The sequence below is a fragment of the Serinus canaria genome, chromosome 1 (genome assembly GCF_022539315.1).
Source record: "Serinus canaria isolate serCan28SL12 chromosome 1, serCan2020, whole genome shotgun sequence".
Taxonomy (NCBI): Eukaryota; Metazoa; Chordata; class Aves; order Passeriformes; family Fringillidae; genus Serinus; species Serinus canaria.
Window position 1 is genome coordinate 24,341,166 of NC_066313.1, and position 13,519 is coordinate 24,354,684.

General features: G+C 39.4%; 1 protein-coding gene across 1 annotated transcript in view; it reads left to right on the forward strand.

Moving 5' to 3' along the window:
• The window catches only part of SLC22A15 (solute carrier family 22 member 15), a 31,957-nt gene extending 19,477 nt beyond the window's left edge, over window positions 1-12,480 (forward strand). The window contains exons 6-12 of the mRNA XM_009102577.4: window positions 1,617-1,832; window positions 3,169-3,309; window positions 4,040-4,125; window positions 5,623-5,743; window positions 6,567-6,639; window positions 9,187-9,375; window positions 12,394-12,480. Coding sequence (XP_009100825.3) covers window positions 1,617-1,832; window positions 3,169-3,309; window positions 4,040-4,125; window positions 5,623-5,743; window positions 6,567-6,639; window positions 9,187-9,375; window positions 12,394-12,480 — 913 coding nt within the window. The remainder of the gene's footprint in view (window positions 1-1,616; window positions 1,833-3,168; window positions 3,310-4,039; window positions 4,126-5,622; window positions 5,744-6,566; window positions 6,640-9,186; window positions 9,376-12,393) is intronic.
• The last annotated feature ends 1,039 nt before the right edge of the window (window positions 12,481-13,519 follow it).

The following is a 13,519-nucleotide window of genomic DNA, read 5'->3' on the forward strand; positions in this document are numbered from 1 at the left end:
TGTAGTCACCCTCTCCCCCCCACACATGGTCTGTGGTTTCTTCAAATAGTAGTGCTGCAGTATCTGAGCCTGTAAGTCTACACTGTACTGTGTGTGCAGTATTCCTGTAGATGGGAACAGTCTCTAGGGTGGAAGAGAAGCACATCCTGTTCTTTAGCTGGTGTGCTGTAGATGACCTAAACTGGTGTGCTACAAGGCACTATGAACACATGATAAAAGATACAGGAATGATTTTGTATTTATGTGATAACATGATGCTTCTCCTGTGTTTACACAGAGAGAACAGCATCAAAATTGCTTTTCTGTCCAGTCTTAAAAGTGGCATGCAAAAGAAGAAATGGACAGCTCCCTTTAATTTTTCAAATGTGATCTTTTTGGAGATAGTAGGGGCTTTGTGAATTTCAGCACTGAAAGCTCTGTGATGCGGTGTGGTCTTCTTTTCTTACTTGCTTTCTGACATCTAAATCTCAGTAGCTAAAAGAGCAAAATTACTTCAGCTGCTTTTTAAACTAGAGGTCTTTTCCTTTCCAACATCTGTTTAATTTCAGTAACTCTTTGACTAAAGCTTTTGCTCCTCAAAAAATCCACGCAACCCTTTCAAATGAAGCATCAGAACTCAGGGAAGGGTCCTTGAGGCTGTTCATGAGGTGAAAGGCAGAGATGACACTTTGGATATTTCAGAACCTTGTGGCGATAGGCACCCTTGGAAAAAAAATTAATTTTCAGATTGATATGTACAACTTTTTGAAGTGACTTATGCTTGTGACTTCAGAGCTGTGCTCAGAAGCCTGTCTTTCCTGTAAGAAAAGGTTTTTTTTAAATTCCAAATTTCACACTGCCTCCCTGCCGCATTGCTTAAAAATTACTCAATATAGAAAATACTATCAGATTTTTATCCTGGGGAAGAAAATATGTTCCTTTCTTAGCTCTTTTTTTTGGTGAAAACACAGAATCACATTCTTTTAAACTTGGAGGAAAAATAAAATTTTTGGTCTGAGGCAAAAATCCTCAAAAGCTTCTGGCCAAAGGCTAATTTAAAAGTTTAAATTAGATCTGGAAGCCTGAAAAAAATAGAAGATGTATGTAGTAGATAATATTGGAGTTACAGACCTGTCAAGTGAAGAGTGCACACAAGGTGCATGACCTTTGAACAGTTTCTGCCTTCTTGTCTATAGGAGAGAATTTGGTAAAAAGCTGAAAACTGGGAAGTGGAAGTTGGTCTTGTGGAAAATGAGAAATGGAACTAGTGGGTCTTACAAAAGCATTCTGTGTTACTTGTAGTAATGTGTGCCTCCTTAATTCTGAATTCTCCAAAGACAGGATCCTAATCATACTTGTGTGTATATATATGTATAAAATCATACTTGTAATGTTGTTCTTTCTGTGTGTGTATATATGTATACACTCAGTGTAATTTTTTGGTATCTAAATTATGTACAGATTACGTTTCCTTTCAACATGCTTTGTTTCTGTTTCAGTACAGGAATTTTATACCTGAAGGGTTGTTTGAAAACTCTTTATTATACTGAAGTGCATTTCAGCCTTATTCCTTTAGACAAGTCCAGCCTCATAGAGAAGAAAACCCCTGAAGGTGTCTGTGTGTGTCTGTGTTTCAGATTCATTCCCGAGTCCCCCCGCTGGCTCTATTCCCAGGGCCGTCTGAACGAGGCAGAAGATGCCCTCTACCTCATTGCAAAGAGGAACCGCAAGCAGAAATGCACTTTTTCATTAAAACTCCCAGCAGAGAGGAGCTCCAGAGAGGCTGGCAGCTTTCTGGACCTGTTCCGCTACAGGATTCTCCTGGGACGCACCTTGATCATGATGTTCACCTGGTACTGGAAATGCTTTGTAGGCCCAGCTGGGCTACTGCAACCTCTTGAAGTCTTTGGGAGAATGTGGTGCTGGGAATTGCCTCATCCTACAGATTGTTAGGGACACTGTACCTGAAGAGGATCCTTTATAGTATTTAAGTATCTGTTACATTATTTCCTTTGTGCATTTCTAGCACAAAGCTGGTTTTAGTCCAGTTTTAAGGTATTTTATCTCTGCATTTATATCTTGTGTTTTGAGTCTCAGAATAGTTGAGAACTACCTCTTCTGTTCTGACCCACAAGGCTGCTGAGATTAGTCGCAGTCTCCTCCTCTTAGGCCCAGAGCTGTCAGTACCTCTTCACGTGGATTATTCCTTGTTTTGTTTGTAAGGAGCCCATTAGCAGGTGGATGACCTACCTTGTAGGCAGCAGTTCTTAAGAGAAAGTGCTTGCTATATTGCTGCAGTGAGGAGCAGGAGCCGGTGATGCTCCCTCCATTTACTAGCAGAAATTTTACTCCAAAAGTGCCTGTTTTTTTTCAGATATCTTGGTAGCTCTGAGGTCTTTTGCTGCTGCTTTAAAAAAACCTTATGTGTGACATAGTATGCAGGTCCTTGGGCATGACTGCTCATATAGTTACTTTTATAATGCATATATTTGGGAAAGATGTATCAATTAAAAATAAAACAAATGGTTTTGTCAGCATACAGCACTGAGCTGTTTTCATGTTGCTTTTCAAAGTGCTTACTGCAGAATAAATAGTTGATTATTCTGTTCCTTAAATGAGAATTGCTGATTTGAATTAGTGACCGGTTTCTTTCCTCTCTGTAAAGACAACTCCCTTTACCGGGGTTTACATGACAATACGGTTACAAAAGAAAAGTTAAACAGAGTTGGAGAATGAATGAATAAAATGGGACCAGGGTGTAGAAATTAAAAGAAGGTCAGAGTGTTGTTTGAACTGCTTGAGAAATTTGGTTTAGACACAATTGGAAAAAGTGTGGATGAAAGTGTAACCTAATAAAAACAAAAGGTACAAGGACATTTCTGAAGTTAAATAATATAGTCATGATTGTATTTTAACTTTATACTGGTTTATGCACATTGTTTGTAAGTGTAGTCTTAAGTTTTACTCAGTAGTAAGTCAGGAATTGGGTCTTTGCTGGGACAGAATGGTTTATTTCCCTAGTAGGCATCACACACTTACAGCGAAACATTTTAGACCTACAGCAAAACATTTTAGACCTATCTGCTGAAGCACTAGATATCATTTATATTGTGTTGTGCCAGACCAGTGCTTCGATTTGGCAGGCAGTGTCAGCTCTGATTTAACTTTTTTTTCTCCTGTCTTTTGCAGGTTTGTGTGCAGCTTGGTTTACTACGGTCTTACCCTTAATGTGGGTGACTTAGGCGGAAATATTTATGCCAATTTAGCCCTGTCAGGCTTGATAGAAATCCCAGCATACCCAGTCTGTATTTACTTGATTAACCAAAAATGGTAAGTATGGAATTTATTAACCCATTCAAAACTTCCTTAAAACTTCTATCAAAGATAGGTTTTCTATGTATCACACCTACTAGCTTGTATCTGTTGTGTGGGGCTTCACCGCTTCGATGTGAAAGTGCCGTTGATTTATGTTTATTTCAAATAGTTTAACTTGCTTTCAGTCGGTCACCTCACGGTGAGCCATCCTTCTGGCTTGGGTGGGGTTGATGTAGCTCGGAGAAAGCTGCGCTGCCTGCAGGCTAACACTAGATAGCGTCCTTCCCACCGCTGCCCCGTGATCCCATCCTCGCTGCTGGGACAGAGCTATCCCGACCCCACTCTGTTCGGGATGTCCTGTGGTCTCCTGGAATAGCACAGCAGATATTCTGCCTTTGCTTGAACCATGATACATTGAGAGACATTGTCCAATGTCTCTCAGTTTTTGTAGAATTTCCTGGCAGTCTCTGCTCTGTGTCTCCTCAGGAGTTTTACAAATGTCACACACAGCAGGAAGCAGCCCCAAATCCTAGAAATTGTCAGTCGCTGTATAAAGTTGGTGCTCATTTTGTTAAGTGTGCAGCAGAAGCTTGTTTAAAAACGGTGTTAGAGGAGGTGTTGGTGGAAGATGGAATTCAGAATTCCCAACTGCAAAGAAAGAGTCAGTGTGAATTCAGAGGATTCATTACTCTGCAACCCACAAACCTAATGCACAATATAAACCTTTGTTATCTTTGTGTATCAGGTTTGGTCGGAAGCGAACGTTGAGTGCATTTCTGTTCCTGGGAGGATTGGCTTGTCTTATTGTCATGTTTCTGCCTAAGAAGAGAGGTAAGTAGTTTTTTGTTTCTGAAGTCTGTGATAAGAACTGGTAAAAGCAGCATCCTACAGAATAATAATTTGATGGCTGCTGGAAGATTAGGCTCATACCTTATGTGAGTCTCAGTATTTGAAGCCAGAGAAGCCAAGTCATTAGAAAAAAAGAATAAGCATTAATCTCCCTAAGACCTTACAGAAAACTTCTTTGTAAGGTTTGGGTTTGAATTTTTGCCTTTGGATTCTGCCCCTTACTTCTGATCACATTAGTTGCTCCTTTCCAGGGTTTTTGACATAATCCCAATGAATGATATTTCTTGTGGTATCTCCCAATAGCTAGATGATAGGTTAGTGTAAGTAGTACCCATGCAACTTGGATATAGCTCTCCAAGTGGAAGATCAATGTCAGAAAATCTGAAGAACTGAGTGATGGAGCAAGTTTCCATCTTTCCCACGCTGCTCTGTAATATTCAAAAGTAGTGTGCTTGTAATAATAGTGATGTGGCCACATAACTTACTGCTTGGGAGAGCATTCTGATAAACTTCTGAATTGGGGAGTCTTTAAGAAATGTGAAATTAAATATCTTTTGTGTAAAGATGCACTAATGTTAAATTTCAGATTACATAGCAACTTTTCTTTTTAAAACCAGATAGATAAATTCACCTTGTTTGTAAGATCTGTGGATGTATATTACCTTTGATAAAATAAGAGAATGTTTCAAATGCTTGAAGAGTGATTCAAGAAATTAAACATCTATTACAGAGTACAGAATTTGCTCTAGATGGCAGTAGGTCTAATAGGTAAAGCTTTTTTAAAGGGGTGGGACTAATAGGGGGTAAAATAGGTAAAGATTTTTTAAAGGGATGCAACTCAGGTTTTCAGAATTATTCCAGGTGCTTCAGCATGAACACTTGGAAGTATTATGGTTTGACTGGTACCAGTCACCAAGTAATTTTTTCATATCATTCCAAACATAAGATGTGAAAAGAGAGGACAGAACAATGAGACCCCAGGAAATCAGCTGTGTACTGAACTGCCCAAGTCAGGCAAGGGTGAAGTGCCTGTGGAAGTGAAAGGGCTCACTGGCCAGAAGCAAGCACCTGTCTTCACTGGGCATGAGCTCTGATTTGCCTGTTAAAAGCAGATAAGCACTGGCTGTTCTGATAAGCTAAGCTGGATGGGAATTTAGTGTGATTCTTCACAGCACCTTCCTTTCAAAATAATAATGTTAGAAGAATATCGTCATACTATAGAAATGACAATGAATAGGACTCTTGTTAAAAAAAAAATGTACTCACTTTTGGAAAAGATATCTGTTACACTCTTCTTGAACTTTCTGATAGAACTAATTTAGTATTTAATTAGTGGTAGACTGAAAATATTGTGTTGTAGCTTCAGCTTTTAGATTCTTCACTAGATTCCTTTTCACACCATACTATTGTGTGATTGAAATGCTTTGAGGTGTATTGGAGTGCTCAAAAGCCTTACAAGGGTCACATTTTCTCTCTCAGATACTGGAGTGTTTGCAGTGGTCAATAGTCGCTCTCTGTCTTTGCTGGGAAAACTGACAATCAGTGCTGCTTTTAATATTGTCTACATCTACACATCAGAACTTTATCCCACTGTCATAAGGTAACACAAGTTAATTTTTTTAAGTCTTCATTTTTCTGGTTCTCTTACATGATCTTAAATTTTTTCTATTAACTATAGTTTTTTATTTGATTTTTTCAATTATATGTAATTGTTATATGAAATTTCTTCCCTTCTCACTCCCTCTTCCATCAAGTTTGCAGTGTCCTCTTCAGACTAACTGTATTTTTATGTAACAGTAAAATAGACCTTAGCTGCTTGGCCTGCTTACAACTCCCCTTCTACTAATAAGGATAACTACAGCACTGCAGATATTTCTTTTAATGAGTGCTTTATAAAACCAGACAACTGTATTATCATATGTGCTTAACCAGAAACACTGAAGATGACTGGTCAATAAACTTTGTAGAAGTAACTCTGTGCTTCACAGGCAGTGTGTGAGCAGCAGTAGGGGCAGAAGCACCCTCTGCTTGTGCTGACAGGGAAGACAGGAGCTTATGGGTGCATATGCTGGTCAGCCACCAGTGAAACCATACTGTGGTGTTTTTCATGAGTGGGTAAATCTGATGATGAGTAGGATTTGAATAAATGAATTCAGCCAGAGTTTCAGACACAGGCAAGATGCATGAACTAAAATCACATTTGTTTTGCCTATATGTTTATGTAAAAATTCTGAATGTAAAGGGGATTTTTGCATCATTTTAATCACAAAAAACACATTTCATTCCTTTCTTGGGATGCTTTCACTTACATTTGCCTTTTCTTTGCCAGTTAATGTGCTCAGGGTCATGACTTTTTCCTTGAGTCTTTTTTCTTGCTCAATAACACTTTTCAAAAGATTAATTATTTTTGGTTTTTTTCATAGGAATGTTGGAATGGGTGCCTGCTCCATGTTTTCCCGTGTTGGTGGAATCATTGCACCTTTTGTCCCTTCATTGGTTTGTCTGAACTTCTGTTACATCTATTTTTGGTTTGTGGTTCTGGTGTATCAGAGGCTTACAGAGATGGGAATGTTAGGGATAAATTTCATTTATAAATTAACATACATAAATTGCCTGTCTTAACAATATCATGGTAGGCCAAAAGCATTGCAATATCTTCTGCATGATTAGACAAAACCTCAGCATTATTTAGTTTAGAAGATATTTTAGCTGTGTGGGAATTTTGGGACCTATCTAGTGGACCTTAAAATATAATTATTTTCAAATCACCAAGATGGTGATACCAAATTTGAAACCCTGCACAAGCAATAGCAAAACACCCATGTGGTTAAAAGAACTACTGCATCAAACTTAAGCATATGGGCTCAATAACTCATATTTTTGAGAAAAAGTTTGTTTTAATGTCAGTACACTTTATTAAATATCCATGGGTTATAAATATCAGCATAGCAGTTTGCCTTTCAGTAAATGAAGGTGATGTGGAGATCTGATACACTAGCAAAGCAAAGAAGGATTCTAAAGAACAAAACATGGGGATGATGCCATTACTTTCCTGTGCTTATGTGTATGTAGGTAAAAAGGGTGCAGGTTTTTCCCAGCTGTTTGCTGAGGCCCTGTGACAATTCCTTTAATGTGACAGATTTTATCTCAGGTAATTTTCCTCTCTGCCATTTGCCATTTTACATGTGAGGCAGAAGGTTAGCAAAAGGGCAGGTGAGCACAGAGAGCCTTTTAATCTGCAGAACGAAGCACTGGGCAGGTGAGAGCGTGAGCACCTCTGGGGAGCTACAGGCAAAGCCAAGGCTGCTGCCAGTCTGCCAGGTGGATTTAATAGGCAGCTTTTATGTAGCAGCTGGGGTATTCATTATATTGTGTCTGCCAGAGATTTGATACTGCATGAGACACAAATCTTGGATCATAGTGTTTGAAGAAGTTCCATGAAAATGAAAGTAGTTCTGGTTATATAACAAATGAACTCTGATTTGAGAAAATAATCAATAATTTATGTGTTTCACCATTTCTTCCAGTATTTTAAAAAATTTTCAGTATCTTGCCTGGAGATCTCATAATAGTAAAAAGAGCAGAAGTTAACTGCTGAGATAAGAGATGAAATGTTGGTCTTTTATTTGATCACAGCCTGTTATTTTCAGCAATTTAGAATTGCTCTCTGAAATGTGAATTTTTGAAACAAACAGCTAAACTCTTTCCCTGTTTTAAAGTGAGCCTTCTTTACTGTGAAAACAGGGACAGGCATCAGAAGAGGAGTATAAACATTGCTTTGGCTGTCACAGATGATGCCAGGAATGCCAAAGCTCAGTTGAAGCTAAAACTGGCAAGGAGCATAAATAAGGATTCTGTCAGCTAAGGAAAATATGCCTGTTGATGAATGGGAGGGGCATCCCATTGGTGGGTGACATGGAATAAGCTGAAATACTTGTGCTTCAGTCTTGAGAGATACAGCTTCTCTCCAATACTCTGCCTGTCAGCACAGTTGAGGAAGCAGAAGGCCAGCAAACAGTAGGAGGAGCAGTAGGTTCAAGAACACTTAGAGCTGAAAGCTTTCCATTCCATGGGGTAAGATTCCATAAGAATGGTTGTGATGGTGGAGCAAGTGTTCATCATCTGTGGTAAAGCACTGTTGTAGTGAAGGATCACTGGTAGCTGTGGGAGGAAAAAGGCTCATCCTGTATGTATATTCAATACCAGCAAGTGGAACCCAGGTATTACAGGCTGAGCACCTCTAACTCAGTCTGTGGGAGGATTGAGACATGACCTCCCAGAATCTGTTTATTAGCATGAGAAGGCAAGGAAGGTAATCGGGATCAGCGAACATGGATTTATTAAGGACAATTCCTTCTCAAAGCCAGCTTGATTTGCTAGTCAGCCATTTCATCATGGAGGGCAATATGGATGAGGAAAGGGAGGAGAGCAGGGAAGGCTTTTGACACTATCCCACATTGTTAGCATATGTTTATCACAAGTTTTGGCTTGGGGGTTAGATAAGAAATTTGGAAAATAATGTTTTTGAGAGGCATAATGCAGACTGGAACAATCTGCTTGGGGGGGGGGTGAAATCTCTATCCTTGGAGATTTTTTGCTGTTTGATGATGTGAAACAGTGATTGACTTTATCTAATTGAGGCTGTAATTGTGCTTAGAGTAGGTGTTGGCTTAGATGGCCTCAAGAGATCTCCAAGCAGCATGTCTGTGTTTCTGGGGTATCTATTCCCCTCTGCAGAGGAATGTTACATTTGTTAAAAAGTACATACATTAGAGGCAAGAATTGAGTTCAAATTCAGCAGATGTTTCTTTTAAAGTTCATGACAAAATCTGTGGGGTTCTAATAGTATTGACAAGATACTATTGGCAATACTGGTAAAAAACCCAACCAAACAAAAAAACTCACAGCAGAAGGATTGGTGACTTTTGTGCTAAATAGGAACACAAACACTGCCAGAGGGAATGGTTATAAAGGCTAGGTCCTTTAATATGCAACATGAACTACATGGAACCAATCTCAACCTAACTCTGTTATTTTTTCCAGAAATCTGTACAGTGGTCTCTGCCTTACATTGTGTTTGGAGCAACTGGTCTGTTGTCTGGGCTCTTAAGCTTGTTGTTGCCAGAGACCTTAAACAGCCCTTTGCTAGAAACTATTTCAGACCTGCAGGTGTGCTCCTACTGGAGGCTGGGTGATGAAGCCATGTCACTGCAAGCCCTAGATGGCTCACAGGTATACTAATTTTTTTCCTAGTACTTTTCTGTTGTGTTTATCTCAGCTGTCAGCTTGAATCTGCTACTCTAAATAGATTAGGGTAGTGATTCTTGGCCTGTGGAGGATAGGCCCCAAGGAGAAGATAGTGTAGCAGCCCTATCATCATGTCTGAAATGTTTTCTGGAAATGCAGGCTGAAATATAGCTGGATTAATTCATCCCTTCAAGGCCACAAGCTTACAGCATTTCCCTTTGGGATAAAGTGATGTCTGTGTGTCTCTAATCTCCAAGACTGATTGCTGCAGTGTGCTTCAGCCAAAGCTGGGTGCTGAAGCTTGAGAAGCCTTAGATGTTAACAAAACCAGAAGCCTGCTTGTGAAGGGCTGCTCTCAAAGGCACCCACTACTTCTGACCTGCCCCAGCTATTTTGCAGTGCCAGTTACCAGGTCTGTAATGGGTTAAAGCCAGCCTAACCTCTGAGATCTCTCCCACTATTGACTCTGGGAAATGAGATTCGTTGAAAATACTGGAACTACAAAACTCCCAGGTATAACCGTAAATATATGTGGCAGCAGGATGTTTTTCAATGAGGTTTCCTTGAATTGTGATTTTCAGATCACTTTATTTTGTTAAACTCCTGAACACCTCTCTGGGTGACTGTATCTTCCATTCACGTGGAGGTTTTTTGACATGGTTAATTCTCTGTGAATGAAGTGGGATTAGAAAGAAGTAGCTAGAGAGCTGGGAGTGGATGTTTGAATCTGGGTGAAATTTTAAAGTTTAAATCCTGGTCCCAGAACTTGAAGTATGGAGGGACTTAGAGAAATAGAATAAGTGGTCAAAAGACTTGAAGGGAAAACTTGTAACAAACAATGTTAGTTGCCCTATTAGGCTGAGATGAGACAGGATTCTTTTAACACCTTTACTTTCATTTGAATAGTTGTTGGTCAAGCATTCTAACATTCACAGGTAGTCATATTTATTTTCACAGAAATCATGTACTTCTAGAATAGGGACATTTGCTTCCTATCAGAAGCTTCAGTGCATTGCCTTGTTTACCAAGTTTTGCTATAATAGTTCTTGATAGGACAACACAATTTAGTGACAAAAGCACCCTTGAAGAAAGGCTGAAAAAGGCAGCCCTGTAACACTTAATTTTATACTTTAGCTACTTTACATGCTTATTTTATAAACATTTTCAACCATACTGTATGATGTGTTATGGCACCACGTTCTTGCTGACTACACAAATCCATCATATACGTTTACATCAGCTGTTGTTTTGGTAATTACACAATTATTACATCATAGTTGTGCAGATGGTTTACCAACAAAAGCAGTTTTCGTAAGCAGTGCAGGTGCTCCAGCTTACAGATGGGAAGTCACATTTTTCATTTCTTCTTTCACCAACTACAGTCAGTATTACCCTTTGAGGTTACAAGTATTGTCTGTTAGTATTTCCATAAGTTGGTTGCCTTATGTCAGTCAGTCCTCTCAGGTTTAAATCTTCTTTCCTTGTCCTTCTGTCCTTGTCCTTCCTTGTCCTTAAAAATCCCAACCTCAACAGGACCCACTAAAGGGGGCGTTGTTCTGAATGGTTTTCAGGAACATTTTGCTCAGACGGATTAAAATTACTGAATCCGAATGAAAAAAGTCATTGGTTCAGGCCTTAACTAATCCTGTAACTCCAGTGAAGTTATATCTGGAATGCATTAGGGATTTATTTTAAAGCTCACAAAGAAAGTGCTGATAAAATGGAAAGCTGTTAAACATTAACCCTATTTGACAAGGCCATGAGAGGTCTTATGAAGCTGTTGTGAGAAAGATCTAAAATTTATTTGGCATATCCTGAATTCCCCCTGTGGAATCCATTGTCCTTTTGTACCATTTTCAAGACAACATGTGTTCTGATTGCCCAGAACGGAGGTTTTGTTCCTGTTAACATACATGAATATGATATTCAAGTTGGACAGCACCCAGTAATAGCCTGACTTTCCTCAAATAGTTTTAGAAGTCTAGAAAAAAAAAAGCCTAACATGATTCCCTTTACATCTTCTGACAGGTCGTAGTGCTCAAACTGTTTGAAATTCCTTTGCTCACATTGCTGTAGCAAAGCTCCTCTGAAGAGAGATCTAAAGCTACAGATTTTGCTTGCATGTACTGTCAGTCAGGAGCACTATTTCCTATTCTCTATTTTTCACCCTCTCTTCTCACCCTTCTTAGCATATGACTAGGCAGGCAGAGGTCTTAGGATGGATGCAAGCATATTGGGGAAAAGATCCTAAATAATCAAATGAGGTGGAGTTTATACTAGCAGGAGAACCTTTTTAACTGGAATCGTTTGTGTCAGTTCCATGGAAAAATGCTACACTGGCCAAATAAAAATCAATTAGCTGTAATAGCTGACTTTATTTTGGGTATGTGGTATAAATTATGTTGTGATAGGGACTCTGACTGGATAGGTATGCTTATAATAGGGGTTTTACCTTCTGAACATACAATATGGTAATGATTTTCCCTTTTCCATAACACTTTCATTTAGTATTGGCAGGGGGATCTTTTTAATTCAACTTGCACAGTAAAATGTCTATGGTACCCAAGGAAAAGTATGAATTGGGGATGAAGAAGCTTCACCTAAATAAGTAATATGTGTGTTCTGAGCTGTGGTGAGCTACTGTGTTTCCAGTAGCTCTCCACAGAGTAGGCAGCTTAGACTAAATTTAAGAAAGCTTAGTAGATTACCACTTCAGAGCCACTCTAGCCAGTCTCTCCTGCATATATTCTCTAGTGTGCTGGTGGAGCAGAGAAAGTCCATCCACTACAACCCCATGTCTTTCTTTAAAGATACTTTGAAGAACCAAGGATTTGAATCTGAATTCACATAATGTCCTCTATAAAGTTTTAATACAGTGGTTTGACCTGTGTTTTCTTACTTTTTCTATACCAGCATTCCACAAAAATGTAGTGGTTTGTGCTCTTTATGTTGAGACTGATCTAGTGGCTTCAGTCTAACTAACAACTTCCCTTTTGCTTCTAGTCTGGAGACAAAGACAGCTCTACAGGGAGTGGAAGTGAAGATGAGGAGTTCTATGATGCTGATGAAGAGACTCACATGATCAAGTAATGAAAAGAAGAAGCTCTGGCCTATTTTATGCCTCTTCTTGCCTAGTCAGTCCAGCTGTATGACAAGTACTGGGGACCTTGCTTGCCAGGCAATGTAATTGGGAAGTGCCTGTGTTTTTTCTCACTTGGAGAGGGATTTGAGGACTGTTCTGACTGATGACATCACTGATGCTCTCCATACGAGGCAGCCATTCCAATTCTTGTGGTTCAGAATACAGTGCGTGGACTGCTTTTGAAGCCAGGTGAGACAGCAGGAGTGAGATGATGTATTTCAGAAGCCCAGGGAATAACCTAGGCTTAGACAGATTTGGACAGTTCATCAGTGCACGTATTAGTATTTTACTTTTAAGGTGGTGGATTTTATTTCAGTACAAATTGGTAAACTTGGAAACAACCACTGTATTTTCCATAAGAGTGAAAGGGGTCAGAGAATGTCCTGTGTGCTACTCCAGTGGGAAAAAATTGCTGAAATTGTATGTTAAAATGGCTTTTACATATTTAGTAGAGGAGAGGCAGCTGTGAACAAAAGGTTTCTCTGTGTGCACACCTGTGCAGAGTGTGCAAGTGGTTAGTCATAAGCTGGGCTTGAACTTCGTGATAATGGAGGGTTGGGAGGAAGGACTACACAAAAGAGCAGCCACAAAGCCTGCCAACATAAGGAATGTTACTTACTTTTTTCCTTCTTTTCATACACAAAGCTTTTTCTTGATCTTGTGCATATGTTTGCCACATGTTCCCCACATCTCAGCATGGCTGTTTGTAGCTTTGCCTACTTTTACCTTGTCCTCACTTCGCCATAACTATTGAAGCTCAGCAACTTCTCTGTGGAGTGAAATAATTCTGTGATGGATATTGTTTCCTGGGTGTGACAAAGGTGAAGACCAAGACCAGTCCCTATTTATCACATACCGCGTGTGTGGTGTGATAGAATGTATAGCTCACTTTTGTGGACCTATCTGGGTCTATATTTCTGGAAAAGGCTTAGCTCTGAAGTGCTAAGAGGAACTGTGGGGTGCTGTTATACTTTGGGTGCTATTATC